At 48.3% G+C, this 27,978-nt stretch overlaps 1 protein-coding gene across 1 annotated transcript; it reads left to right on the plus strand.

The window, feature by feature from the left end:
• LOC147412591 (coiled-coil domain-containing protein 40-like) lies at positions 1-27,525 on the plus strand. Its single transcript, XM_086481201.1, has 19 exons — positions 1-34; positions 14,713-14,837; positions 16,022-16,190; positions 16,377-16,567; positions 17,092-17,175; positions 17,264-17,483; positions 18,318-18,472; positions 19,297-19,419; positions 19,816-19,937; positions 20,660-20,903; positions 21,011-21,193; positions 22,434-22,679; positions 23,421-23,634; positions 24,185-24,354; positions 24,479-24,570; positions 25,173-25,293; positions 25,957-26,145; positions 26,357-26,515; positions 27,275-27,525. Exons 2-19 carry the CDS (start codon positions 14,739-14,741, stop codon positions 27,518-27,520), a joined length of 3,027 nt encoding a protein of 1,008 aa, XP_086337327.1. The 5' UTR covers positions 1-34; positions 14,713-14,738; the 3' UTR covers positions 27,521-27,525.
• Positions 27,526-27,978: the final 453 nt, after the last annotated feature.

Raw genomic sequence — 27,978 nt, forward strand, 5'->3', positions numbered from 1 at the left:
GGTCCCACGTGTGGGATTGGAGAGACGGGAGCAGGTCAGTTAACAAACACCTCCATCTTGGGGGGTCATGAAACAAGCTTTTTTTGGCATTGAAGGGAGAGGGAAATGGCTAGCTTCATCTAGCTAGAGACAGGCTGATTCAAAGTGTGAAAGAGTCTCCTCGAAAACAAAGAACCCTGAAGTAGTGGAGAACTTGCTGTGCTTCAGAAGGTTTGTTTAAAATTTAGGCACTCACGAATAAGAACCTCTAAGCACCTGTAGCCTGTGCACGTAAATACAACGTAGGCAGAGAAGTTTCTTGGAAAAGCTTTAGACCTCTACCGTGCTTTACCAGTTCAGCAGTGTCAGCAACTGGGGATTTTAAAAGCTCTGATTCTCAGATCAGAGTTCACGGTACAGGTTTCTAGGTATGCGCTGTGTGTTTTATTCTGGCAGAAGAACAGGCCTGTATGCTGTGACCCCTGGGGTACCTTGTGGGTGTAGCTATCAGTACACCTTCAAGGTGAAGAGTGTGTGTATGTCCAGAGAACCCAGTTATTTCCAGGCCCACCCAGTTTCCTGGAGGATGGTGAGGACTGTGCAAGGACTGAGCTGTGAACGGAAGGAGTTTGCCATCAGCTGAAGTAAGGGTCTGCAGGGTTGTTTTGTGATTAGGAAAGATAATTGGCTGCTGGTCTTCCAGTTCCTCGAGCCCCTTGCTTCTGTCAGGAAAAAGGGCAGCTGTCTGGTACAAGACCAGTTGTGCTGGTGGGTTGCTGGGGAGGTGTTCAAACCAGGGCTTGCTTGCCAAGGGCAGCATCAGGTGGTGAAGAGGGAGACCCCCGGGTCCGAGTTGCCAGGGCCAGGAGCAGCAGTTGGTCTCTGCCCAGACTTCTGGAATGCCGTGGGGACAGGTTTGCTCGTGCCAGGCTGGGGTCTGTTAGGATACAGCATACGCTCAGCCACGGGGAGTGGAATTTCGGGGTGGGATTACTGTGCAGCACAGGGGGGCACAAATTCTTGTGTTTTCATCTCCCCCTTTAGCGTAAGACTTAAGTTTTTATACGGTGCTGACTCAGCAGCCTATTTCAGCAGCTTAGAATTAGGAAAGGTTGTTTCACAATTAAAGCCACTGAATTTCGTGCTGCTAGTCAGAAGCTGGAGATGTGAAGTAATTCGAATTCAGATGTTTCATGTGGCTGTAAATGATTCCTGGGTTGTCACCTGGGAGGTCAGTCTGTGGGCACGGGGGTGGAGGCGGCACAGCAGGAGGTGTGTTCCTGCGGGGCGGGTGGCGAAGGGGTGAGCGTGCGAGGGGAAACCTCTGGGCGTAGTCACAAGGGAGACTTGTGCAGGACTTGCAAAGTGGGGGTTTTATGGTGGTCCTACGCTAGCGTGGTACAAACTGCCTACAACGGCGGGCACTGGTGCTGCGCTGCAGAAGGGAACGTCCTAACCCCTGGCCCGTGTTGCCCCCGAGACTTCCTCATGTCACATCCCACTTCTTCGTTGCCCCTTCTCCATGGGCTCAGGGTTACAGTCTTCCCGTGTCTCAAGTGTGTTTCTGACCATCAGAACAAATTTCTAATGGGTTTAATATTTAGGAAAATGAATGTAATACTTATTGTAGTTTACTCATGCATTAATTACCGAGTTGGAAAAAAAGCCGTGTTCTTTGAGATGTGAGCCGTGTTCAGCGTCCTTGTTGTGATCCATTTTATACTCACGTTGTGTAATGCCGACCTTGGGGATGAAGGTATTTCTGCGTGTTTTATTGACTTACATCTTGAAAGTGAGGTGTTGATATGTACGTTAGATGTTAGGCAGGACAAAAACATAATAGAAAAGCACAGTAATGGTATCTTTCCCTCTCACCCAGTTATTATGGTAGAGCAGGTTTTTTTGTTGGGGTTTTTGTTGGTGGTGGGTTGGGTTTTTTTGTATTTAGAATGGTCTGTCTGTTCCCTGTTTAGACACAGAGGCATGTGAGATGTTAAAGCTGTTGTGACCTGATGCATCTACAGCTCCAAATTAAGTGGATGAGTGGGTTAATTGATGCAATATTGAAACAGAGGAACCTATTTTATTGTAGTTCTGATTTTGCATACATACGAGATATGATGTAATAATATTTATGCAATGCATGAGTAACTATTCATTATTAAAAACTGTAGAGCCTGAGGTTGTCTGGCAGTTTCTTACATTGAGGTAAAATAAAGCTGGTTTTATAAATACTTGGTATCAACTATTTTGACTTTTAGGCTGTTTGAATTAGCTTTGTAGTACTGAGGCTTAATCATCTTTACTGTTAGGTGTAAACAGTAGCAGGAAAACCAACCCAGTTCGGCTGTGAGTATTATCTGTTCCTCTGTTTCCTACCACAGAAGTGGGTTTTTTACCCTCAGATTAATGTTCAGGTTGGAAGGGACCTCTAGAGATCGTTTAGTTAGTCCAAGCGCCCTGCTTCCATCAGGGTCACCTAGACCAGCTCCAGGGATGGAAACGCCACAACCTGTCTGGGTAAGTTCCAGTGTTTGACCACCCTCACAGAAAAACAAAACAAACAGCAAGGGAGGGGGGGGAAACCATGAAAGAAAGAAACCAAACCCACCCAAAACTTCCTTTTTAAGTTTCTTGTGTTTCCAGTTGTGCCTGTTGCCTCTTGTCCGTTCACTGGGCACCACTTGGGTGAGTCAGACCCACTCTTTTTTACTGCTTCCCATCAGGTTTTTATACGCATCAATAAGATTCTTTCCCGCCACCCCCCGTCCTTCTTGAGGCTACAAAATCCTGGCTCACACAGCCTTCCCTTGTATGTCCGATGCTCCAAGCCCTTCATCGGGCTCCAGTATGTCCGTGTTTGCCTTGTACTGGGGAGCCTAGACCTGGGCCCAGCACTCCAGATGTGTCTCACCAGTGCTGAGCAGAGGAAAAGGGTCACGTCCCCCGACCTGCTGGTGCTCTTCCTAATGCAGCCCGGGACACTGTTGGCCGCCTTTGTGGCCGAGGCGCGTTGCTGGCTGCTTCACCCAGGACCCCGGGTCCTGTTCTGCAGAGCTGCTTTCCAGACAGTCTGCCTCCAGCCCGCAGTGAGGGACGGGGTTATTCCTCCCCGCGTGAGGACTTTGCATTTCCCCTTGTAGGGCTTCAGGAGATTCCTCTCTGCCCGTTTCTCCGGCCTGCCGAGGTCCTGCTGAATGTCAGCACAACCCTCTGGTGTGTAAGGCACTCCTCCAAATGTTATCATCTGCAGACCTGCTGAGGGTACACCTGTTCGCTGTCCAGGCCGTTAATGAAGGTGTTCAGCAATATTGGCCTCAGTATTGACCTCTGGAGCACCACTAGTGACTGGCCTCTGTGTTGCATTACCACAAGGCTGCTTCTCCTCACTTCAGTTTCATTTCTCTCTCCGCTGCATAACAGCCAAATCTGGTTTAGAGCTCTCCAGGGTGTGTTTTGTTGTTACCTCTTCCTTTTTTTAACATGTCGTCCTCTGGGGTGAACGTGTACGCGCTGCATTTCATTTCTGATTACAGCAAGGCTTGTTCTGTAGCTTTTAGAAAACGTCTATGCAAATATCTTGGGTATGACTAAAGTAAAAGTGATAAATCCTGGGTCTGTATTTTCTGATTTTTGATGGTATGTATTACCTGAACAGAAAACACAGGAATGATCTAAAATAACTGAATATAAGTCGTCATTTGACTAAGAAGGTGTTCTGTACCAGAAATACAGTTTTAAATTGTCCCATGTTTTCTTTACTTCAGAAGAGTGGCATATGTTGTGCATAAAGTAATTTAACTTGCCATGGTAATTCAGGTCATTCTTTATTATGTTCTTTTTTAGTGGATGCTTCTTAAGGAATTTGTGCATTCACATGTATGTTTGTGAACCTGCAATGCCCATGCAGAGATGGATTTAGTACCTTTACAGTCTAGATTTCTGGTTTGAGTCTGGTGCTTGAAACACCCCCAAAACCCACCAACAAAACCACCCACCATAGGATAGGTGGGAAGAACAGACTAAAGCTCTGCTAAGCATTTAGAGGTTGTGCCAGCATGTCAGGTTTTGGTGAGCTTGTGTTCTTATGCCAGCAGTTGGAAACCTAATCAAGGAAATACATAGTCGTTTTTAACCACGGCTATACTAAAGATGAAAGACTTAAGAACAGAAACGAGTTGTTTTAGACAGTGTGATGGTGGATAGTCCTCACTCCAAAAGAATTCTGTTCTCTATAAAAGGAGGAGTTAAAAGGTGTAGGAAGAGTGATATGTTACGAAAACAGATGGCATGGCAATATTGTTAGTCGTCATTTTGAAGTGGGATTTTGTAGGAGGGATTGCCCGAGTGGACAAACAGGAGGAGGGGAGGATGTGTTGAAAGGAAGGCTGGGAGTGGAAAGGGAGATGCAGAGCATGTGAGGTGAGGTGGGGGGGAGGGTGGGGGTGGCTGGAGGAAGAGAGTGCTGAGAGCCAGGGCTGCAGAAAATACTGACATGGGAGTTGCAACAACAGGGACCAGTGATCCAAGGTGCTCCCTTTTGGTTTCGCTTGCTTTGGTTCACGGGGCTGACTCATCCCCTGGAATTTCTTATCTCCAGACTTGTGGAAGTAGATGAAGTGTTAGGTGAGGTTGATTGCTCTGTGCAGTGGGAGAGAAGGAGAACAAAGTCCCCCTGTCTGAGAAGTGTCCAAGAGTTGTTGAACATAGTGGAGAACTACAGTGTTCTCGTGAGCACTGTGCAGTTTGTGAGCACGTTTTGTGTTGCCTGCTTTCGTGAAAATTTAGGTGGTTATATTTAGGTTAAGGGATGTGAAAATGTAAATAAAATGAATTCCAGATATCTAGTGTTCATCTTCCCCGTGTATCAGCAGAAATAAACTAAAACCAGCCAGACTTCAAGCCTGACTGCAGGGTGATGCGTGCACAAGAAAATACTTTTGCTGGCGGAGAAAGCTTGGTGGAGCTGCCTAATCTAGGTGCCTATGTGGCAGATTTAAAAAACAGAACAAAACACAAACACAGTGAGAAACAGGTCACTTCTTCAACTGATCATCTCTTCTTTAGGCTCAGGGGGCTTTCTGTAGCCTGTTTGTTTGTCATGTTCTTCAGTTGCTTCCATAAATACCTTACTTGTTTTGTGGGAGCTTGAGTTGTTGAAAGAAAACCTTAGCAACATCTGATTCTTTCCAAGATAGTCTTCGGCTTTTTCAGAATGTCATTCTCTTGTGGAAACCACTAGCAATGCGATATTTTAATTTTATTAATAATCTGGTTTCTGTCAATAGTCATCTGTCTCGTAGTAAACCATTTAATTTCACTGGATGTTTGAATTCTGTAGTTTCTAAAGGTTGAGCGGTTCCATTTTTTTACTTGTAGTACCCTCATGACCAGGGACTTGGTATTTTGATAGCAGAACATTGACGGCGAGAGGCCGAAGCTTATACATTTGACAATAAAATTGTGGAGATAAAATGGTGATGGAAAAGTAACAGTAGATCAGAGTGGCGTTGGCCAAAGACCCTTTAGTAAGAAGTTGGTTTAGGAGAAACCTTGGCGACTAAGATTGCAGCGTAATGCTTTTATTATCTGAAGATAGATAATTTGGTGTAGAAGGGTCAGGAGAAGCACAAGTAATGCTTAAAACTGAGTAGATCAAAACTTTGGCCGTTTTTACAGCTGCTTTGCAGCAGCCATCAGTTGAAACTGGAAGCTTGGTCATACAGTTGAATCTGCACCTTCCTCGAAGGTGGATGGCTGAGTTTTCAAATCCAGTAGCTTGCATTATTTTTCTTTTATGTTTCGTTAATAATCCTAGATGTTTCGTGGTGTGCAATAGTGAACAGGAGTTTCCTAGTGCGAGGGTTTGATGCAGCAGCCGTCACACGGCATAAATGTTGCTTTCTGAAGCTGTCTGATTTCATTGGGCTTGTTTGGGCAAAGGCACGGTGTGGCTATTTGTGAGTGCCTTTAGACTAGAAAGTCACTTAGAATTGTGGGGCAGGGGGAAGCAGAGGGGAAAGCCTGATGCGATTTATTTGCTGAGCTGAGGAGGGCTGGGGGGTGTTTTGGTTCGGGTTTTTTCTTCAGGAGGTCGACTCAGTCTGTTGTCCTCAAATGACTGAGTTCTTTGTTAGCACTAATGGAGGTTTGAGCTGTTCTGGAGCTGAAAGTAGTTTACTGTTTCAGAGTATTTTGTGAGCTGCCTGTGGATGCTGCGATGAGTAACTAAAGAAGGGCAGGGGATTTTCTACCAGTTGTGTGTCCTGAAATGCTGCACACACTGAAGCTCTGCAGAGGAATTCTGCTGTTTCAGCTCCTCAAACCAGGGTACTGCTAGCACTAGAGGTAGTGTATTCATGTGAGGATTATGTTCTGGAGTTGTCTGTGTTAACAGAGACCTTGATCCCTGGCTATTGACCAGTAGCAGCCACAATAACAGGATGAATGTGTCAAAAATGTCACCTTTAAATATTTTTGTTAGCTTGCCGTTGTTGTAGGAAATCATGTATTAGATCTATCTTTTTGTTTTAAGACAGTTTCTTAATAGTTGAGACATGATTCAAATTTCAAGGGGCAATCCTTCCGTTGGGTGCAAGGAAGTTTGTCAGGAGATGATCTGCCTGGTGTGGCTCCATAACATCGAGAACGTGGTTTTTCAAAAGTATGGAATGATCACAATTCCTATAAAATCAGTGTGTGTCTGGCTGCCTCCAGGAGTTCCACCCTTAATCCTTTTTTCCTAGAAATACGCTACAAATGTTTTTAGTTAGAAACAATAATTGGAGCCCTGCATTTTTCTAATGCATAATTGTCAAGGAGAGTTACTTATTTGTAGGAGAGAAGCAGCAGAACCCACGGTCTCATTTGTGAGTCGTGTATGGGCTTAAGTTTTTAGTTCTTCAGGATGGTAACTTTGAAGTGAGTGCTGTTGTTCATGCAGTCATAACTTCAGGGTTTTGTCTCCCCCACAACTCCCCAGTTCATGTCCTGAACAGAGTTTTGTACCTCAAGACCTGAAAACCTCCTAATAGCAAGAGTAATCAAAAGGCTTGCCGTGTCAAACCACTGCCCTTTTAAGCAATATCTCTGTTGTTGGGTGCTTTTACTGGAGTTATTTGAGATTGGATTAAACTCTCGCCAGAGGATGATTCCTTCACGTTGGCCTTTCCAGACTGTGTTCAGATTGAAAGCTGAGAATTGTGTGCAGAACCTTTGCAAAGGCTCTTGATTATTTTCTTGCTTTTAATTCTACTCCTGCAAAGAAATTGTTTTCAGTGTTTATCGCACATACAGACTGCCTGACTGCATTTGTGTCCGAGTGCCACATATGCAGTTAGCAAATGATTTTAAAAAATTTAAAATATTTGAGCAATTCTTAATTTGGTATTTTAGATGTGGAATATAGAGCGAGGGATTGGATGACCTGTACAGGGTCGCGAGGGGTTTGAAGGGGGGTTCGTCCTCCTTTTCTTGCCTTTAGGTGCCTTAATCACAAGACCATCATTTAAGATAACAGTGCGCAGCAGTGCTTCTAAGAAACCCTCACCAGATCTGTGCCTTTGTGCTGTAACGCTGTGTGCAGATTTGTACAGCTAAACTGATGGGCAATAGGCTGGAAACAGGCGCTGTAGAATTGCATTGAAAAGTCATCAAACCAAAGGTGTTATTAAAAGGTTGTATTTTGAGGGGAGCCAAAGATGTCTGTGTTCATCAATTTCAGCTTGATTTCGTTAAAGTTTATGCTTTTTTTATCATGTGTTAAGAACAACTTTGAGTATTCTGTACTGGTAAATGATTTCCAAGACTCACAGCATAGCATTTTGGTTTTTGAAGACTAAAGTTTTGACTGTGCTGTGTCTTGTAATGGTTTTGAACCGTATTCAGATACAAGTCTGCATACGTGCTGGTGCACTTCCACTTTCTGCAAGAACTGTTGGAAGGAGAGTCCCTGACACAGCTTAGCTCACACAGTTCTTTTTTTTTTTTTTTAAAAAAAGCGCCAAACAAAGCCAAGCCAAACCCTGGACAGGGAAACTTGGCAGACAGTCATATTGGAAAATAATAAACAGGCCTCTGCCAGGAGTGTTTGAATTTGTTACGTTTGTCTGGTCGGGACTCGTAGCTGCTTAGAAATCTCTGAATAGCAACAGAGGAGGCAGAGGAACAATTTTTCTACAGGCACAGGGTTGAAATGATTCTTATTTGGAAGTCTGCCTTTGTCATCAAAGAGCTAGAAATATAGTGGGGTTTTCTCTTAAAGGTTGGGTTTTGTTTTGGTTTGGGTTTTTTTTCTGAAGAAATGAATATGAAGTTTGCTGGAGCATTCATTTTAGAACAGGACAGTGCAGAAACACCCCGGTGACACTGATGAATGAGTTTCTGACCAAAGCCACGACAAAATAAATAGCCTGACCTGTGGTTTTAGATCTCAAGGTCTTCTGGTGGTTTCAATGGCAATTCTTTTCTGCTTTTCCTAGAAATAAAGGAATTCTTTGTCTCTTAAAGGGCTAGAGCCCCAGGGATTTGAATGGCCAGCTTCTCTGTAGAGTTGCACAAGCCTTAGTCTTACTTTCCGTCAATAGGAGGTTTTCAGGTGGTTGTCCCAGCCCCAGCCATCGCTATTAATACTATGCTGTGGCGGTCACCTGTGTGAGAAGTTCCTGTTGGTTTGTGCTTTGCTCTCAATGCACTTTGTGTTTATTTTACTTTTGATATACTCAAGTTAATTGGCCAGGACTTGCAATAATCAGTCAAGTGTTGGCCTTAACTATGCAAAATACTTTTAAAGCACAGATTTTTATTCCTGGTTACAGTCTGTTTATTTCAGTTGTCCCAAGTGTTGGAATGACCACGGGAAGAGTAAGTGTTGACTGAAGAGCAGTCTGATGGTTAGGGTGTGAGAGTTCAGATTTTGGTTTTTCCATCAATTTCTACTGAGGCTTTGGAAAATGCTTCTAATATCGATAAAAATGTCAAATGAAGTAAAGTCCTAATTTATAATTTGGCACAGTGCTGCACTGGTAATCTGATCTGAATGATTTGAATCTACTTTATAGCATTTTCCCTTCTTGGTCTAATTACAAATGAAAAATAGATCCTTTTCTTCATCGTCCTGAACTTTGCTCTCAACACTTCCAGGTTCTTTTGTTCTGGATGCCTGAACAAGTTTGTGTGTGTCAGTTCTTTCTTAAACTCATTGTTAGTAACCTCATCGTTATTGTTCAAAGGATTGAATGAAACCTTTCTCTCAAAAGGACCGGGAGCCAGGACAGCAAAATAATAAAACTGGCTAGAACAAAAGTGATGCCATTAGTACTGGAAATAAAATGCAAATACTTCCAAATCTGAAACACGAGAACGGGAATAGTTGTGTTCTGTGATACTGGTGTTCAGAGAGTTTTCCAGTCTCAAACTAGAGCCTCTAGTTAAGTAGTACTCTGACTGCTTTACAAAACTGAGTGCGTCCTGACAACCTTTTTATTTTGAGTGAGAGACAGTTGCAACTTTATAGTTCAACAGCCCCAAAACATTTTACTAGTTAGTGATCTTTGTGGACTGTGAGTTCAGTGCAGCGATAACTCTCCAACCGACCTCGGGGACAAAAAACTTGGAGGTATGATTTGTCAGTGTACTTCTGAACTTGTACAACTTGTTGATCTGTCTCCTGACACTGGATGATTAGCATGAAGTTGTTGCACGGCTTCAGAAAGACAGCCTGTCTTTTCAGTTCTTGGAAATGTCAGTGATAGTTTCTGAGGAAGACTTAAGTGCTCTTTTGAGGTGTGTCTTCACTAAGCAATGAGCAGTAGGGCTGTTGCAAAGTGTATCACACCGTTGACGTTAACACCCTGCGTGCTTTCGGATCTGGTCACGTCCAGTGACTTTAGGAAAAGTCATAGCTTGGCGTTCAAGTGCATTCCTTACTCAAGCTTGTCATGACGGGGCACGTAAGCTGACATAATGTGCCGGTAAAAGCTCTTAGAGCATCTCACTACAAAAAGTAGAATATACCACTAGAGGCACATGGCTGAACAAAACCAGTATGGAAGGTGCAGAATCACTGAATGGTGTTTTACAAGGTTCACCTGGGTCTTCAGATTTGGTTGTTAATCTTTGGAGTTCTCCATAGGGTAACCAGCTGCAAGGGTATCTAAACACACGGGTATAAAGCAAAGTCTGTTTTGAAAGAGATCGAGACAATCACTTCTCTGACAATGAACAGGAAAATATATTCAGTAGCTTCTAGTCCTCTCTTTTTTTCTTTTAGGGCTAGCTTCTACTATGCCAGTAGCTGTAGCATGGGAAAACAATGGTTTGGGCAGATTACCATGTGTGTATTCTGCCATCAGCGGAAAAAAAAAGACCTAATTAATGCTTATTTCTGTAAGCCCTTGGGTAAAAAGCAATAAAACCACTACAGAAAACCAACTAGTAGGGAATAAACTGGCTTCAAATGTTTACTTTGTAATAGCTTCATCAAAAGTTATATTCATATGCATAAAATGCATAAAACTACCTCTCATGGCTAATCTATAGTGTTATCCCCAAGTTTTACCTGTTACTGTGATAAGGAGACTTTGTCCTGTTCACTTACAAAGTGTACAGTGTCCTGGGAGTTAAACGGATTGTATTTTGTTTAGTTTTATCCCCTCTCCATTGCACCTTCCTTTGGCGACTATTTAGTCCAAAAAGTCTCCAGTGTGCTTTACGGTTTTTGGTTTTTTCCAGATCTGTACTACCCCGGCTTTTGTACAGAAACCCTTAGTCCCCATGGACCTTTGAGTAACGCAGTGAGATGTCTGTGTTTTGTTTGGATGTTGTTATTTCAGGTGTCAGGTTGTACTGAGGAGCTTAAGGAAGTCCTCTGGGTATCTTAAATGTGGGAAGTCCTCTGTTCTTTATTAAAGCTCTGTTATTAAATATGGAGCCTTTAAACAGATAACAGATAAAAAGCGAGGACTTACTTTGATCCGACTAAATGATGATGATGGTGGTTATTATTTTTTTTCTCAGTGCATTGGAAATGCAAGTTCTCTTCCATTCTTTAAGCAGTCCTGTTGCTTTTGATGATCCATTCCACTCAAAGGCTTAATACAGTAAGATTTGAAATATTTGTAGTGAACTTGTGTAGCTATTTGATTCCTTTTTCTGAACATGGTGATCAGTAGCCATAAATTTTCACAACCTGAATCAATGAAGTTCTGTTGGTGGAACTTTGTGTGCAGATTTGTGTAATACATGCTGTTCCTTGCCATCTTCAATTTAAGCAGGATTTTGTGTAAAGCCAAACTTCTTAGAATAATAGCAGCAATCCCAGGGGACATAAAAGAAAGTATCTTGGGAACAGAGGTAGACCTGTGTTTTTGATTTTGTTTTCAAATGAGAACCAGTTCTGTAGTTGTAGTTGCCAGGAAACATTCAACACCAAAACCAAGTCAATCCAGTAACACACTGTCTGCTTGAGCTGTCAGAGAGCTTAAAACAATAGCTCTGAGGTATGAACTGACCCATTCTTAAAACTGTGCCAGTAGTGATCATAGAATCATGGAATCATTAGGCTGGAGTAGACCTCTAAGATCATCAAGTCCAACCGTTGACCTAACACCACCATGCGCACTAAACCATGTCTAGAAGCACTACATCAACACGATTTTGAACACCTCCAAGGCTGGTGACTCCACCACTTCCCTCGGAAGCCTGTCCCAATGCTTGATAACCCTTTCGGTAAAGAAATTTATCCTGATACCCAATCTAAACCTCCCTGGCGCAACATAGAAGAATCATTTTGGTTGGAAAAGACCTTTAAGATCATCAGGTCCAACCGTTATCCTAACACTACCAAGCCCGCCACTAAACCAGGACCCTGAGCACCACATGGGTGCATCTTTGAACACCTCCAGGGATGGTGACTCCACCACCTCCCTGGGCAGCCTGTTCCAATGTCTGACCACTCTTTCAGTAAAGAAAATTTTCCTCATGTCCAACCTAAACCTCCCCTGGCACAACTTGAGGACATTTCCTCTTGTCCTATGGCTTGTCACTTGGGACAAGAGACCGACCCCACCTCACTCCAGCCTCCTTTCAGGCAGTTGCAGAGAGCAGTAAGGTCTCCCCTCAGCCTCCTCTTCTCCAGACTAAACCACCCCAGCTCCCTCAGCTGCTCCCCATCAGACCTGCTCTCCAGAGCCCTCACCAGCTTTGCTGCCCTTCTCTGGACACGCTCCAGCACCTCCGTGTCTGTCTTGTCCTGAGGGGCCCAAAACCGCACCCAGCATTTGAGGGGCGGCCTCACCAGTGCCCAGTACAGGGGCACGATCACCTCCCTGCTCCTGCTGGCCACCCCATGGCTGACACAGGCCAGGATGCTGTTGTCCGCCTTGCCCACCTGGGCACACTGCCGGCTCACGTTCAGCTGCCTGTCGACCAGCACCCCCAGGTCCCTCTCTGCCGGGCAGCTTCCCAGCCACAACTCCCCAGCGTGTAGCGCTGCTGGGGGTTGTTGTGGCCGAAGTGCAGGACCCGGCACTTGACCTTGTTGCAACTCGTGGAACTGGCCTTGGCCCAGCGATCCAGCCTGTCCAGATCCCTCTGTAGAGCTTCCCTGCCCTCCAGCAGATCGACACTCCCACCCAACGTGGTGTCATCTGCAAGCTCCCTGCGGGAGCACTCAATCCCCTCATCCAGCTCATCCATCAAGATGTGACACCAGAGCGGTCCCAATGCTGAGCCCTGGGGGACACCCCTTGTGACCGGCCACCAGCTGGATTGAACTCCCTTCACCACCACTCTCTGTGCTTGGCCATCCAGCCAGTTTTTAGCCCAGCTTGGAGTGATGATCGGAAATGTCCGAGTACTTTACTGTGTCACTGTTCATTGAGATAGAAAGTAGGACCATATCTATATACATCTTGCATTCTGAAAAATGTAGAGCCCTGACAGGCTGATAGAGTCAATAAAATGAGTAAAAGAACAGGTGTAGGTGGATATTAAACTAAACAGCTGCAAAGTCTTAGATTTGGAATTGTTTTTCTGAAGTAAGTATTGTAAAACTTTAGACTCACTGCTATAATTATTGTCAATTCAGGATGCTTCAGTTGCAGGGCGTACACATGTTAATTGGTGATGTTTAATAGTATTTATTGCCTTGAAGAAAAACTACCTTCACTTACCTTTTCTTTTGCTTCTTTGTTGTTGGGCTTAAGGTTAACTGTGATTGGATGGCTTGAACACTTGTCAGAATACCTTTGTGTAGAAACTGGAGTCAAATAAAAAAATCCAAAGCCAACTGAAAGACTAGACGAGGTCATAGGCTTTGAGCAGGGAGGTTGGACTAGATGGTCTCCAGAAGTTCCTTCCAACCTCGACTGTTCTGTCAATCTGTTCTGTGACAGAATAACTGCATTTAATAAACCTGCCTTAACATAGGTTTATCCCAGTAATTTGTATTTCAGACTTTGTCCCTTGTTTTGTTGAAATTTTTTAACTCATTCTGTTTGTGATAAGTAGAGACACGGACAATTTAAAGTGTCAAAATCCAATGCGAATTTTATTATATTAGCAAGCGAACAAGAGCAAAGGCAGCGCTGGGCGGCCGGGGAGTCTGCGCTCCGCCAACGGCTCGCGCCTTCCCGCCTCGTGTAAGCACATTATATACAGTCTCATTTCCTGCATTCGCGATGTCACAATCAGGGCGATACTCTGCGCATGTTCCTTCTGTTGCTGGGGGGTCTTTCTCTGCCTCCTGGTGGTCGTAAGGATGAAGGCTGAAGGTCTTCCTCGTTGCCCTGTGGGTGAACTTGTGCAAGAATGTGATTACTCAACCCCCTCAGCTGCGGGTCCTGTTTACTTTGCCGGATGTCCTTCGGTTGGGCTATCAAGCCTTGCGGGCACATAAATCTTCCATCCATACCTTCCCATACAGGTTTAATGAACAAAGCACAATATGTTACTTATTACACCGACCATCCACCTTCATGTCTCTGCTGATAACAGCAAAGGAAGAGGTAGATACTGGGGCAATTTGAGAGAGGACCCCCTCCCCAAAAGGAAGGCAATCCTAAATACACCCCAAGCTTTAGGGAGCCAGCCCAGAACAGCAGAAAATAAAGTTAAAATGAACTCTTTCGCATTCCGCCAGCCCCCAGCCGGCAGCACACCGAGCGCCTCGGGGCTCCGGTGGGAAGGGAAGACAAAGAGCGGGATAAAAGAAAATGGATGCATCCCCGGGGTGCTGGGCAGCGTCCCGGGTGCCTCGTCCCCGCAGCTCCCCCCGCCCGGACTCCAGCCCTCGGCGCCGTTACCTGCTGCCCCGCACCGGGGCTGGCGCCGCCAGGGCGGCCGGGACGCCGCGGGCCCCCCCCGGGCCCGGCGGGCTGAGGTAGTGCGGGCCGAGCGCCCCCCCCACAGCCCCCCCCATCTCCACGAGCCGAGGTGGTGCGGCCCGCGTCCCCCCCCCCCCCCCCCGCCTCCACGGGCTGAGGTGGTGCGGCCCGGAGCGCTCACGTGACCGGGTGTTGCTGCGTCGCCTGGCAACGGGAACACGGGAACATGGCGCAGACGGCGGCGGGTGAGTGCGGGGCTGGGCCGCGGCCGGGCCTTGAACCGCCCGGCCCTCGGCCGCCCGGCCTCCCCGGCCCCGCGGGTGCCCGTGCCCAGCCCCGCGGCGGCCTGCAGCTGGCGGGCCCCGGGGAGCCGGGCTGGTTCTCACTCTTCCCTCCGCTCTGGTTGCAGGCACAGGCCATCCCCAGCCCAGCAATATGGAGGAGGCCGCCGGTGGCGCAGCAGAGGGCTCTGGGGTGGAATCCGGCTCCGCTGCGCGGGATATCGTCCGAGTTCCGTCGCCTCTTGCTATGGAGGTGATTTCCTTCAGAACGTTCGCGGGGCAGCATGATGTTCCTACGCTCTCCTTGCAGAGTGATGGCTTCGTGGAAGCAGTTTCGATAGGGAGAAGTAAAACAAGGGAGCGGTTGTTGAAGTCTTGCCCTGCCTATTAAAAAAACCAAGTTAAATGTAGTTGTAGTTCTGTGTGTCAGCAGCGTCCTGAAGCATGTGCTTCTCACTCAGCTCCCAGATGGCTGTAGGCATGTTAAACGGGAGGTTGCCCCCATCTCACAGACACACGTACGGGGGCTGTGTTCGAGGTTGGTGGTGCTAAGTTTTTTTTGTCTGTTGGTACTGCACGATATTTGAATTTGGCAAATGATGGTACGGGATAAAACAGCGTCTCTTTAAAAAGAAGATAATAGTTTGGCTACGTGTAGCACCAGCTGGAGGACTAAAATCCCTAAGGGCATTTTTTTAAAAAATAGACATGAGCCAGAGACACATCTGAAATTAAAAGTGGTGTGTAGAATTTTTGTCAGGATCTTTACCGTCTTCATGCTGCCTGGGTGACTGTTTTTGTGAACGAGATTAAACTTCAAAATTAAACTCCCATGACAAAAAGCAGTTGTTACAGCACCGTAGCATGAGCATTAAACCAAATGCACAACCTGCTGTAACGCTGCTATTCTGCTTTTTGCCTGTGTGTGTGCTAGGCAGTAGAGGCGGAGAATGGGAGCGACAGTGAAGAAGAAGGGTCCGTTCCTCTGCAGGACCAAAAAGAGACATTTCCAGCAGCAGAAAGAGGAGCTACAGAGCTGTTTGTTAGTTCTGCAGAGGTGAGACACTAATAACACACACAATCTTATTCACAGAAGGCATGGCCGGTATTTGTAACTTCAAATTCTCCTGGGGCGGTTTTGTTGCTGCCAACACAAACCCGACCAGAACTGAACAGAGAGAAGCTAACTGGTCAGGCACAAAGTCTACAAAAGCTGTGACAGAGCTGGAGAGGTTCCTCTGTCGTGCTGCATGTGGGTAAAGGTGGTTTTTGAATCGGCAGAGGCACAGCTTTGCCAGTGTATCTGTGGGCTGAGTTTAGAACAAGGCCCTCTTGCCGATTCTGTGTCTGCATCGTTCTTGTCTCGTGATGACAGAAAGAAGCAGATTGTCAGGGCAGACTGAAAAGCTGTTTCAGGTGGTGGATTTTACGTTTCAGAAAAAATCCCCTGAGACTTTCTTGGACAAAGTCGAATTAGACAGTTGTCCTCCTGCGTTGGGTGACATGGAGCAGCCAGTAACCGAGAGAGAAAACCCTCCCCTTCCTTCAGGAGCTCCTCAGCAGGTGTCTGCGTGGTCAGCGGAGCGGAACAGCTGCACAGAGTCAGGTATCCTTCAGTCCCTTGCTAACAGTACAACACTCCATACCACCCGTCAAGCACAGTTTCTAGTTTTCTCCCTTTCTCGTCATTGTTAGTCCAACTGGAGGCACAACGCTTTAAAATCTAAGCATTTTCTTTGTCTTTTTCTTCTCTTTTTTTTTTTTTTTTTTTTTCTTGGGGGGTGGGGTCCAGGTGACATTGGAGAACCCATTTCTCTCTGCTCAGAGACTGCCTTTGAGCAGTTGGATCAGCTCACCAGTGAGCATGGTGACCAAAGGCGGGAACAGGCATGCCAGCAGCGTGGAGCTGAGGGGCACGAAATGAGTGGAAGAAGTGAAGAAACCGTAGAAGAAACAGAGCTGGTTGTCTTGGATCTAGAACATGTGAGAAGTCCTCCAATCTTGTCGTTCTTCTTCGCAGACCTGCTGTTTTTATTTGTATGAAATACACAAGGTAGATTGTCAGCAGCGGCTCAGCCATAGGCTGAAACCACGTGTTTAAAACAGGCTTTTGCAGCAGTACTGACTCCTGAGCGTGTCTGCTCCCTCAGGGTTAACCCCAAACGGGAGGCTCAGGAGGGAGCCGTGTAGTGGGTAAATCTGATACTCCTCAGTGCTCCTGAAAGAGAAGTACTGTCAGCAAGAGCGAGCGGATGGGCTCTCAGAGGCAGCTCTTCTGATGTGTTTCTGACTTTCAGATATCCTCAGTAGTGGCTTTCTGCTGTCAACAAATACCCACTATGTAACTCCTCTCACTCGTTACAGTGAGCGTAGCTAAAGGAAGAATGCAAGGGTCTGTGGCAGAAAATACGCTGTGTTATTTAACAGCGGGGGCAGCAGTAAGGTTTCTTCATAATTTCTTTACACAAGTACAAGTTGACTTGTATCAATGTCATACTTCTTGACAGCCTCTGATGAGAAGATTCCAGGCTGCCCTGAAGAGTCACCTCACTAAGCAGATGGAAAAAGTGAGCCTAGAGCTTCAGGAACTGGTACGTGGCATTCTTACTTTGCCTTCCCGCAGCAGCCCACCCCTGCCCGAGCTGAAGCCAGGTAACTGGTTTCCTCTTGTGTTTGCAGAGGGCAGCAGCGAAGAAGGGGCAAGCAGAGAGGGAAGAGCTTGGGCTGGTTCTTTACGGAGCGCAGCAGCAGCTGGCCCGCCTGCAGCTGGAACTGGAGAAGAGCCACGACCGCCGTTCTCAGGTGGCCGCAGCACGTCAGCAGCTGGAGGAGGAGCTGGAGGGCCTCAGGCTTACTTACAAGCAAATGTGTCAGAACACACACGATGAACGCCAGAAAGGTGACCGAGGCAGCCCTTGCCGGGTTTCCTGGCTCTAGTACTGTGTGGAGAAAGGGATTTATTTGAATCCAAGTCAAGCATTGGATTGAAAAATACAGTAACATTGATCAGGAATAAGGCACTCGCTGAAACCTTTCACAGGTATTCCTGGTTGTTTCTAAGACCGTGTGGCTACCTTGTACTTCTAAGAAGGTCTTTAGGACTAAAACTGTTCCGGGCAGATGGGCTGCTCTGTGACTTAGAAGGAGGAAGATGCTGTCGCTCTGTTACGTTTGCCTGTGTCTCTGTAAGGGTGTGACGAGATCGCAAAGGTCGTGGGTCGTGAGGGGCACGCGGGAGCCTGAGAGTGCCATCCGTGTGGGAACCCGTCCCAGCCAAAGAAATGGACTTGACTCATGCTGGTTGTGCTGCAGGCCTGTGGGTAGGGGACAGGAAAACAACTGTGATGGCGAGGGTAGCTCAGCGTAGGATAAACTGCCTAGAAAGGTTTGGCAGGTTGCTGAAAAAAATAGAGAAGCGTTCAACAGACTGAGAAAGAGACAGTTCTGTTTTGGGGCAGAGGAGTGGAGTCACAGCCTCCTGAGGCCGCCCCTTCTTTGATCTCCTGGGCTTCTGAGTGCTGGGAAGCAATGAATTGCTTACCAAGATATTAGCTGTGCTTGTGGAGCTGTACTCCAAAGCCGATGCAAATTCACATTTCAGGGGGGCTGATTTGGCTGGTCAGTGTGCGAATTTGGCTTTGGGTGTTTCTGTGTTTCTTTCCCTTTTACCTCTGTTTAAAGTGTGTCTTACAAACATACTTTTCTGTAAATATTTTTCCCCCTGCCTCCCCAGTCTCTGCAATGCAGACCCAGGTTGAAAACTTGGCCTTGCACCTCTTCTACGTGCAGAACACGGACCATACGCACCATAATATTTTACTAACGAAACGGTCGACAAAGAGGGCTGAGCTGGAGAAGGCCCAAGCTGACGTGGAAAAGAAAAAACAGGTATCAAGTAAAACTCTCTTCTTTCAAATAAATAAATGAATTCAGGTGACAGCTAGCGGTGAGTCTCGGAGGACGTGCTGCCTTGGCAGAAGGAAGGCTGTAGTGAATATACAGACACCATGGAAGGTGCGTGGGGATATTTTCCCCAAATAATTGAAAATGAGAAGAATCCCCACCACCAAGATAGTGGCATGTACTGAACAGAATTTTTTTATGAGCCTTATAATAGGAAGTAGTAATCAGTAGTGATCACTCTTCACGCAGGCAACGGGGGTGTGGGGGCAGAAAGATATTTAGCAAAGAAGTATCGTATGTTGAAGTCTGGAGAATTGCTCTGAGTCCCAAGGAAGAGCGAACTTGGAAGGTTAACTGAGCGGTCGGTGTGCTGGAGCTCCCTCTGCTGCCTCCTGCTTGCAGCAGGACACCAACTAATTACTGTTGATGCAGAATTGCGGGCAAACGGTTGAGATGGAATGGGTTTAGATGGTTTTTAACAAAGGATTTTAAACCATAAATTATCAAGATTCCCAGCTGCTGGAGAGGTGGCGCAATGTAACCCATGCTGGCAGGGGTGAATGCTGCTTCAGATCTGAAGGACCAATTTCCTACTGTGGGTGGAACGATAAAAACCAGCAAAGAAGGTTTTGTTCTCTTGAAAATTGTCACTGCTGCATTCAGGAGTCGTTTGGATAGGAATGGAAGAGTTTCAGTAGGAATCAAAGCTAACTGAATTCATTTTCAGCCCAAGTTATTGCTGTAGAATTTAGTTGGTTAAGCCTGAGATTATGTTACTCATCCTGAGCTGTTTGGCTCTGCCTCTCTAGGATCTTCTGGTAGACCGCTTGACCCGGAAAGCCTACGAGCTGCAGGAACAGATTGCTCTGTTCGAAGCTCAGTTTGTGGCTCAGGCAGAGGACGCAAAAGTAACTCGGCAAGCAGCAAATGAGGTAGGAGAATGCTTTTTTTTTGCTTCTGGTTAATATTTCCCTATGGAAGGACCGACCCCGTTGGCTCATGCTCACGTGGTAGCTACAGTGTAGGACAGAGTTGTATGATCAGTTCCTGTTTGGAGGAATGAAGACTTTTTTGTTTTGGTTTGTTTTGTCTTTCCCTTTGTCCTCAAGAATTGCCTATAAATCACTTCCTCCCCCACCCTCTCTGCATTTTTTTCCTTGCAGACCTATGCTCTGTGGTCGGGGGTGACCATAAACCAGAGGCACGTTAGCTGAAGCTGTTCCTGCCCAGCGTATTATGAACACACACCAAAAAAAGGCATTGTAACGTGAATTTGGTTTCCCAGCCTAGTATAGATTTATCCTGTCTACAAATCCTCTCTCCCCCAGGCTTGTATGGAGGTTCAGGCTATTAACATGGAGAAAAAGCGACTGATGAACCACTGGAATAGCAGCTTGGCGGGAATGAAGCAGAGAGATGAGGCCTATATCGCCACCCAAGCGCTGCTGAGGTACGGTATCTGAGAACAGTCCCAGGAGAGGCCTCACACGGGTTGGACGGGAGGGATGCTGAAAGGGGCAGTGCGTCTCCAGTTTATTGCTGCGCGTGCAGGATATGTCAAGCAGAACAAGTTTGCTGCTCTGAAGCACGTAGTAAGGTTAAAGGATAGGAAGCACAGTTCTTCGTCACTATTCTGTATCCAAAACACAACCCTCCCCCAAAATGTGTGGGGTTTTTAAAGCTGTTTAGAGTTTTTCTGTTCATATTTTAGTCCTTTAGAAGAGTTCCTTCACCTTTGCAACATCTCTCAATCCAAAGAGCTAGACTTCAAGAGGGATATTACCTGTCGCTCTCAGTTAGGGTTTTGTGATGCCTTCAGAAATCATCAGGAAAAATGTCCTGTTGTTGCCAAAGGAAGCGCTTATTTGCTCTGGAGTCAGCCTGGCTGATTCCCTGCAATGTGCTTTGATGGTGGCATCCTGGTAAGAGTGGGGGGTGGAGACAGGACTGAAAGCGGGAATTAATTTTCCTACGTACGTTTGCTTTTCAGTCTTCTGTCTCCATCCATCTTCTGATGACTCTGCACTGTCACAGCAGGGTGGCCTTTGTAAAGATCTTCCTCCTTGGTCTGTTGTCGCTGCAGTAGCGTGTTTGAAAAGAGGAATTTGTAGATGACTGTTCAGCGCGTGAGTCTACCCCTGTGGTGATTTTCCATCCTCTTTGCCTCTCCAGCAAGTACAGACATGACCTCAAGTCCCTAGAAACGGACATCCATGGCTGTAGGAAGTCAATCAGGAAGGAGGAGGAGAAGAATGAGTTGCTTGTCGCCATCCTGAGCCGTTCACAGAACGATGCCAACATGACAAAGAAGCTGATTGCCCAGTGCCTTTCCAGGCAGGAGGCCTTGAAGGTGGAATCTGGCACCTACGCTCGCGTTCTCCACGAGACAGAGCAGGCCCTCAACAGGACCAGGATGGTGAGGAGAGTTACTTGGAAGAAGAACCTTTCAAATCAGACACAGATGTTTAATCCCCTTCCCCAAACAGTTGTAGTGACCCTGTCTCCTGTCTTTCCTGCGTTTAGGATCAAGCTGCTTGTCTGAATCAGTTGCTGTCCATCAGTAAGGACATAGAGAAAGGAACTGATGCCAAAGTGCAGATGGAGAACGAGATCATGGCAAAGCTTCAGGACCAGATGGTGTCCAGCAAAGCCACAAAGCACTTCTCGCAGCTGGCTGCAAAGCTCCGTAGGAGAAAAACAGACCTGGTATGTTATCTCTTCCGTTTGGGAGGGCGGGGGAAGGAAACCGCCCTGAGCGGTGTTTCTCAAGTGTGTTTCGTCCGCGCCTTCGTTCTGCTTTTCAGATCTGCAGTTGAAGGTCTGCTGAGTTTGTGACTTCAGTTTGGTTCTTCCAGTGCTCTTAGTGCAGGATTCTGGTGTACGCGAGAGGGTTTGGCCAAAAAGGCCTTGACACATAATGTACTGTTCTTTCTTTACTTAAAAAACGGGACAGAACGATGAATTCTGTGAGTTTTTACCATAAAGTAGTACCAGTTCTTATGTATTGGAGGAAGACAGTGGATATGTAGTACTGCTGTACTCCACTTTGAACTAACCTGTATCTCTGTCCGGCATCATGGAATGCGATACAGGCCTGCTCTCGTTCCTGAGTGAGGATTACAGCCCAAGGAGCAATCGAACCAGACCCACAGTTCTTTGTGGCACGATCAGTTGCTCTCTTTGGGAGTGTGTAACTGGAACAGATAGAAAAACGAGAAGATCCAGCGTAGTGTTTGTGGTGTTGAGTTGTGTGGGCTGGCACTAACAAGGCACCCACACCTCTGTATTTCTGCGGGTTACTTCAGCCTGGCCCTGGGATTTTTAAATCGGGGGCATTATCTTGAGCAAGAGGAAGAGTTCCAGGGCTGGCTTCCGTTGTGAGAGAGGGGCCCCCCGCCCCCTTCCCACAGGCACACCAACAAGCGGACACTCGCGTTGTCTCCCATCAGCACCTGCGGTGCACGGCTGGATGTAGCCAGAGAGTCGTGGCCGCTGGCGGCGCGGGGGCAGCAGAAGTCACCCGGCTGCATTCGCGCTGCGCTCAACAGGCACCCGCCTTTCTGGCTGCTGCGGTGGTGGTTCGGTGAGGGACGTGTTTGTCGGGTGTGGTGGAGAATGTCCTGCTCCGGTGAGCCGGGCAGCTGGAGACACCCAGGCAGGGCAGGTAACTGCAGAGGTGATGAGCGCGGCCTCTTAAAGGCTTTGGGATGTTTGGGCTCCTTCATGCTCTTCAGCAGCCTTATGGCAGAGGTAAATGTTGGTATCTCCGTCAGGAGATGGAGAAACAAAGGTACAGAGCGGGTAAGTGGCTGGCTCGCAGCTTGTGGCACAGACCTGGGAGGAGAATCTAAATCCCCTGACTCCTGTGCCTCGGGAAGCGGGCGTTCCAAATCAGTGGGCTGCTGCTGGTGACAGTAATTTGTTTTCTGTCTGTTGGCGTTCCTAGGAGCTGCATTTTTCCAAGGTTGAGAATGATGTGGCCCAGGTTATTCTGAATGCAACTCATACCAGCTGCAGGCTGACAGTTCTCCAAAACACACTTTGTCAGCTGGACAAGGAAGTGAAAAATACCCGTGACCTGATCAGCTGCAGGGAAAGCGAGATTGCAAGGTGCAGTCTCCTGACCGAGAACAGGCAAGCGGCGCTCAGCCAGTACAACAAGAGGTTGGAGAAGATTCTTGCGCGGCAGGGGGTATGTACATTCCCATTTCAGTCCCAGGCTTGATTTTATTCTTTGTGGTGACCACAGGTGCCCCTGATAAATGTAACTGTGTAAGTGCTGAGTAGTTAAAACTTTCAGGCATCAGTATAGAGGTTTAAAAGCTGCACTAGTTAATGTAAATGCTTACGTCTGTCAAACAGCTCTTAGTGCACGGGGGGGAGGAGCTGGCATGAGGGAATTGTGAAATGAGGGTGTGCCCAGCACAGATTTCTGCAGGGAGTTGTCTGTGCCTGATGAAAACGTTGAATGACATCAATACCCTGGGAGTAACTAGGGTCTCATCAGAAAACCTGCAAATCCTGACAAGGGGCGAATGGAGCAGGCGGGGTGATGTAGATCACTTGGTGCTTGGCCCCATTCAGCTGATAGATACCCAGGTCTGCCCCTGGCACCGTGAGCTGCAAGACCTTTATAGAGCCCAATGCAAGAATGAGTGCTGTGGCAGACTCTTGGACACCCAGGTGTGCCTGTTGTAGGAGCTTAGGAGGCCCCTCTCGCCCCAGAGCCTGAGAGCTGTTCGGGATTCCCTTGCATTTGTTCCCGTGAGGTCAGGAATGATTGGTCCCATCCAGCTCCTGGGAAATAGAGGCACAAAGGAAGTAACAGTATAGCGGAAGTATTCGGTAGGCATCTCAGCAGCTGGACCGGCCTTCTGCAAAAAGTGCTTCAGCAGCTTCTGCCTGATTAATCCCCAACCTTGCCCTCATCCAGGGTCAAGAACTGGGGCCACTGGAAATGGAGATCAACAAGCTGTCCAAGCAGATAGAAGAATATCACTCTGAGGTGATGACGCTACAAAAGCACTGGCTCAATCAGCAGCAAGAGCTGGTCAAGTTAACACACCAACGGGAGGAACAAGTAGCCTCCCTGGACACGTTAAAGAAACGGATCACAGTAATGCAGCAGAAGAAAGTGCGCAGGGAAAGTAGGTCATTCCCCAACTCTTTTTAAAACGTTCAGCTGTGAATGGAGGAAAAAGGGAGCGAGGGCTTACGGACGGGTGAGCCAGACCTTCACCAGAGAATGCGCCGTGCTCCTACGTCCGTGTGAGCAGTAACGCAGGCGGCCCCAGCACTGCTCTGGGGCTACGAGCCAGGCACCTCTGCTGCTCTGCCTGGCGTTATTCCCTGTCCCGACTGATCCCGCTGCCTTAACGGGCACAACCGAACCGAAGTGGCCGTGTCACGTGCTACACTTCTTAAATAACGTTTGCAAGTAGTTGGTGGGTAAATGTCCCCACCACGATGGCGCTTCCCTTGGCTCAAACCAGCTCTTTTCCACAGCAGTCTCCTTCAAAACCGTATTTGGGTTTTGGGCTTGTGGAAAAACGGTTTGGCTGGGTACGTGGGACGCAGGTGGCTCTGCAGGCAGCGTTGTCTGGTCTGATGGCAGTCTGTCACGCCTTGCCTGTGTTCCACCTGCTGCTTGTGGGAATTTTAAGACTTTTTTTTTTTTTTTTTTCTGTTCACCTGTAGATGAAATTCAGCAGGAAACAAAAGAGCAGAAAGACATCGAACGTCACATGAGGAACATGTCCAATGACTTGATAAAGCTGAATGTGTTGATCCACAAGAACAGCAGCAGCTTCGAGGAGCTGCAATATGGCAACACGATCACCGAGAACGAGTTTGTGCACTCTCTCAAGGTACAGACATCTCATTTCCAGGTCTCAGCCTCCCATGCAGATCGGAGGCAGACAGTGACCGTGTAAATCTTTCTTAGTCTGACCACGTTGTGTTGTCTGACAATGTTATGCTTCCCAAACCTAGGCAGCAGAGAAAGAGTCGGTTGAGATGCAGGAGAAGCACAGTCAGCTGACTGAGGAGAAGGAAAGACTCCTAAACAGCCTGGTGGAAGCAGAGTAGGTACCAGAGAGGTTCTTGCTTTGTGCCACCCTCTTTGAATGTAGGTGTCCATGTCACCTTTCCTCTCTGCTCATCGAACTGAACCAGCAACAGCAAATGTGCTTCTGTCCTTCTCGGAGAAGATGAAAGGAGTTTCATGGATTTTGGGGCGCAGAAGCTGAAAGGTGCTTTAGCTGTCTCTGCAAGCAGCGAGAGCCGTGAGGATGTCGGCTTTAACAGTTCCAGCAGGCTCGTGCTGGACGTTGCTGAGATCTGTATGGGGTGACTCTGCCTGCGCTCTCCTCCGCCAGTCACTCGGAGCGAGCGTGCTGCGCTGGGCAGCTCACTGGGGTCCACCAGCCCCCGGCAGCCTGGGCACGCTTGTTGTTAGTCACCGTGCCACCACCGTGCCACGTTGTGGATGGCGGAGCTCCCTGTCTGGTTCCACGCTGCTCCTGGCTGCCCTTTTACGTGTCCCACGTGCAAACCCTCAGGTTCTGCTGCACCTTCAGCTCCATGTTCAGGACTGAGCTCGGGAGCGTGCTGCCACGCGTGCACAGGGAGCGAGCGTCCTCTCGGGCACTGACAAAGGTGCCGCTTTCCCTTTCTGTCACTGAAGGCATCAAATCCTGCTGTGGGAGAAGAAGATCCAGCTGACGAGAGAGATGCGTGCGGCGGTGGAGTCTGAGTCAGGGCACGGCGAGCTCCACGCCATGAGAACAGAGATTCACAGGATGCAGGTGAGCCCCGGGGGAGGAGCACTGGGGAGGGGAAGCTGCACACGATGGATTCAGCTTCGGCGTTGCTGAAGGCAGGAGATGAGAAACGGGCTGGGGAAGCAGCATTGCCAGGCCACAGCAATGTTGGAAATCGTACACCCTCCAGCTGGGCTGAATGAAATACATCCAGCGTGCGTGCTCTTCGTGCCTTCCTTGCGCCTGCCGTGTAATGGGCTGCAGCAGAGTCTAGAGACACCTGAGAAATCTATTTAAAACATAATATGTTTGCCACCTTATGCCGTGACCCCAATTTATAAGCAAAGGAATGTTGATGACTAAATATTGCATCATCTTAATCACTGGTTAGGGAAGCCTTCTGTCTTCTGGCAAAGCAACTCTTCCCTTTTGTTCCCAGGTTACTTTACTCTTCTGCTTTTCCTATTGCTAAGGAGTTCCAGTGAAACCTTTTGAAGATTACTTTAGACGAGTTGATAATCCAGCCCTTTGCTTTCTAGATCCACACAGGGCAAACCGGGTTTGGGTTTAGAGCAAATTTGGCTTGCCAACGCTCACGTGTCACGTATGTCTGGTTTATGTGGAGGGGATGTGCCGCACAGAATCGGTTCGGTGCCGTTTGTGAACATTGGTTACTTTCAGCCTATTTCATATCTTGACACACGGCAGGTCCGCTATGGCCAGCTGATGAAGCAGCAGGAGAAGATGATTCGTGATATGGAGGCATCTGTTTCTCGCAGAGAGGTGATAGCGCTTCGTGGAGAGGGTCAGAACAAAAGAGACAAGAAGCTTGTCCCCAAGAGCGTCTTCCACTGCAAGAAACAGGAGCTGAGAAAGAAGATCAGCAAAGCCCAGAAGGTGAGCGAGCAGAGCAGGGCTGCAGGAGTTCACCGGGGCTGTAAGGAGCACCAGGGTGGGCTGAGCGCAGACACGCGGGGTGTCGGGACACAGACGGGACAGGCTTTGGAGGCTCCTTAAAAAACCCCACAGGAGAGTTCTGGGGAGATGGCTGGGAGTGCAGCTGGACGAAGAACCACACTCTGCCCTTTCCTTCTCTTCCGTTTGCCAGAACATTCAGGACTGCAACGCAACCCTCCTGGAGCTGGAGAGCGCCCAGGCGTCCCTCGGTGCCGCCTTCTCGGAAAAGCAGCGAGAACTGCGCAGGCTGGGGGCTGAGTGCGACGGCCTCGATGCAGACGCAGAAGCTCGTCGGAACAGGAAGCGACGGGTGAGCGGCTCCGCTCCCTGGAGCTCGCGAGCCCGACGGGACCGGCTGCTTTCTCCTGGTGCCAGCTCCCCATCTCCCTGTCTCGCCACCATCCTGAACTGAGTGTGCTTGGCATTTTAGCGGCACTTTAAGTTGACTGAGCACACCTTGAGGGCTCATGGGGGTCCTGAATTTGGGCTGCAGTTGTACTCTTAGCGAGGCAGCATTCACCTGGAGACATCAGCCTGAAGGACATGGTTTGTGTCTTGAAAATACCCGGTCACAGCTCTCCTCTGTGAGTGCTTTCTGGCTGCTCATATGTCACAGATTTGAGAGCCAGCTGAAGGTCTTGAATGCCCTCCTGCAAAGGTTGTAAGTTGGTCAAACTCTGTCCTGGCGAGGGTTGCCCTGTGCATGCAGGTATTTCTCTGGTTTATGGAATTCTGTGATGAACATTTAATTTTTTTTTTTTTTTCTATTAGCTGACGTGTAGATGTGGTGCTTAGGGACACGGTTTAATGGTGGACTTGGCAGCGTTAGGTTCATGGTTGGACTCAATGATCTTAAAGGTCTCTTCCAACCTAACCACTTCTCTGGCTGTACCCGTTAGCAGCTGTTCTGCCGGTACAAGGGGGACTTGATAGCCCTGTCCCTCTTCAGAAGCCCTTCCCTTTCAGAATGTGATGGTTCCAGTACCGGTGACAAAAGTCACCTGCCTTTCTTAGTGCTTTTCTCTCTGCGGCCTGCTGTCAAAGCAATTTCTGTTGTTGCTTTCCTCAGAACCTTTTGGAGATCGTGTCCTACCAGACTCGCCGGAAGCACCTGCAGGCGCTGAAGGAAGGGACGTACACTCCCCTGTGCCGCACGGAGCAAGCCTGGAGAAATGAGCACCAGAAACTGCGCCACCGGCTCCAGACCATCGATGCCATCGTCCAGCAGATCCAGCAGGACCATCCCCAGCACTACCGGACTCTCCAGTGGCTCAGACAGTGCTTGGGCTCCAGGCTGGGCTCGCAGGAAGCCTGACTGCCACCAACCCCGTCCATGTAACCCTCAGCTCTTGTTCTGCTGGAGCCTGCAGGCTTTGTAAATAAACAAATATCTAAAAACTAAGTCTGTGTAGCAGGTAGTGGTCACCAAAGCTGTAGCAGTGCAACTGATTTTTGTTTCCTTGGCTGCACAAGGGTGGCTTCATCCCTCCCCCTGGCCTGGGGCGCTGGGGGCAGCCGCCCCCTTCCCCTCCGGGCCCCCCCTCTCTCACCGCCTTTCCCTGCAGCTCCGGGAGGCGGAAGGCCCCGGCCCCGGCGGGAGAAGGCGCCCGCCCGCTCCCGGGGCCGGTCCCGCCCCGCAGACGCCTCCGTGCCGTGGGGCCGGTCCCGCCGCGCCTGCTGGGAGGCCGGGCCGGGCCGGCGGGGCCATGGCGGGGCCGGGGCTCCCGGCCGCGCTGCTGCTGCTGGCGCTGCTGGGCTCCGCCGCGGCGGGCA

The sequence above is a fragment of the Leptosomus discolor genome, unplaced genomic scaffold, assembly GCF_034619465.1.
Source record: "Leptosomus discolor isolate bLepDis1 unplaced genomic scaffold, bLepDis1.hap2 HAP2_SCAFFOLD_74, whole genome shotgun sequence".
NCBI lineage: Eukaryota > Metazoa > Chordata > Aves > Leptosomiformes > Leptosomidae > Leptosomus > Leptosomus discolor.

Excerpts from the sequence above, each read along its gene's own strand:
- LOC147412591 (XM_086481201.1), top strand. The coding sequence starts at position 14,739 with ATGGAGGAGGCCGCCGGTGGCGCAGCAGAGGGCTCTGGGGTGGAATCC. Across the intron at positions 20,904-21,010 it reads CCCTCAACAGGACCAGGATG|GATCAAGCTGCTTGTCTGAA; the intron begins GTGAGGAGAGTT and ends TCCTGCGTTTAG. Across the intron at positions 22,680-23,420 it reads AGATTCTTGCGCGGCAGGGG|GGTCAAGAACTGGGGCCACT; the intron begins GTATGTACATTC and ends GCCCTCATCCAG.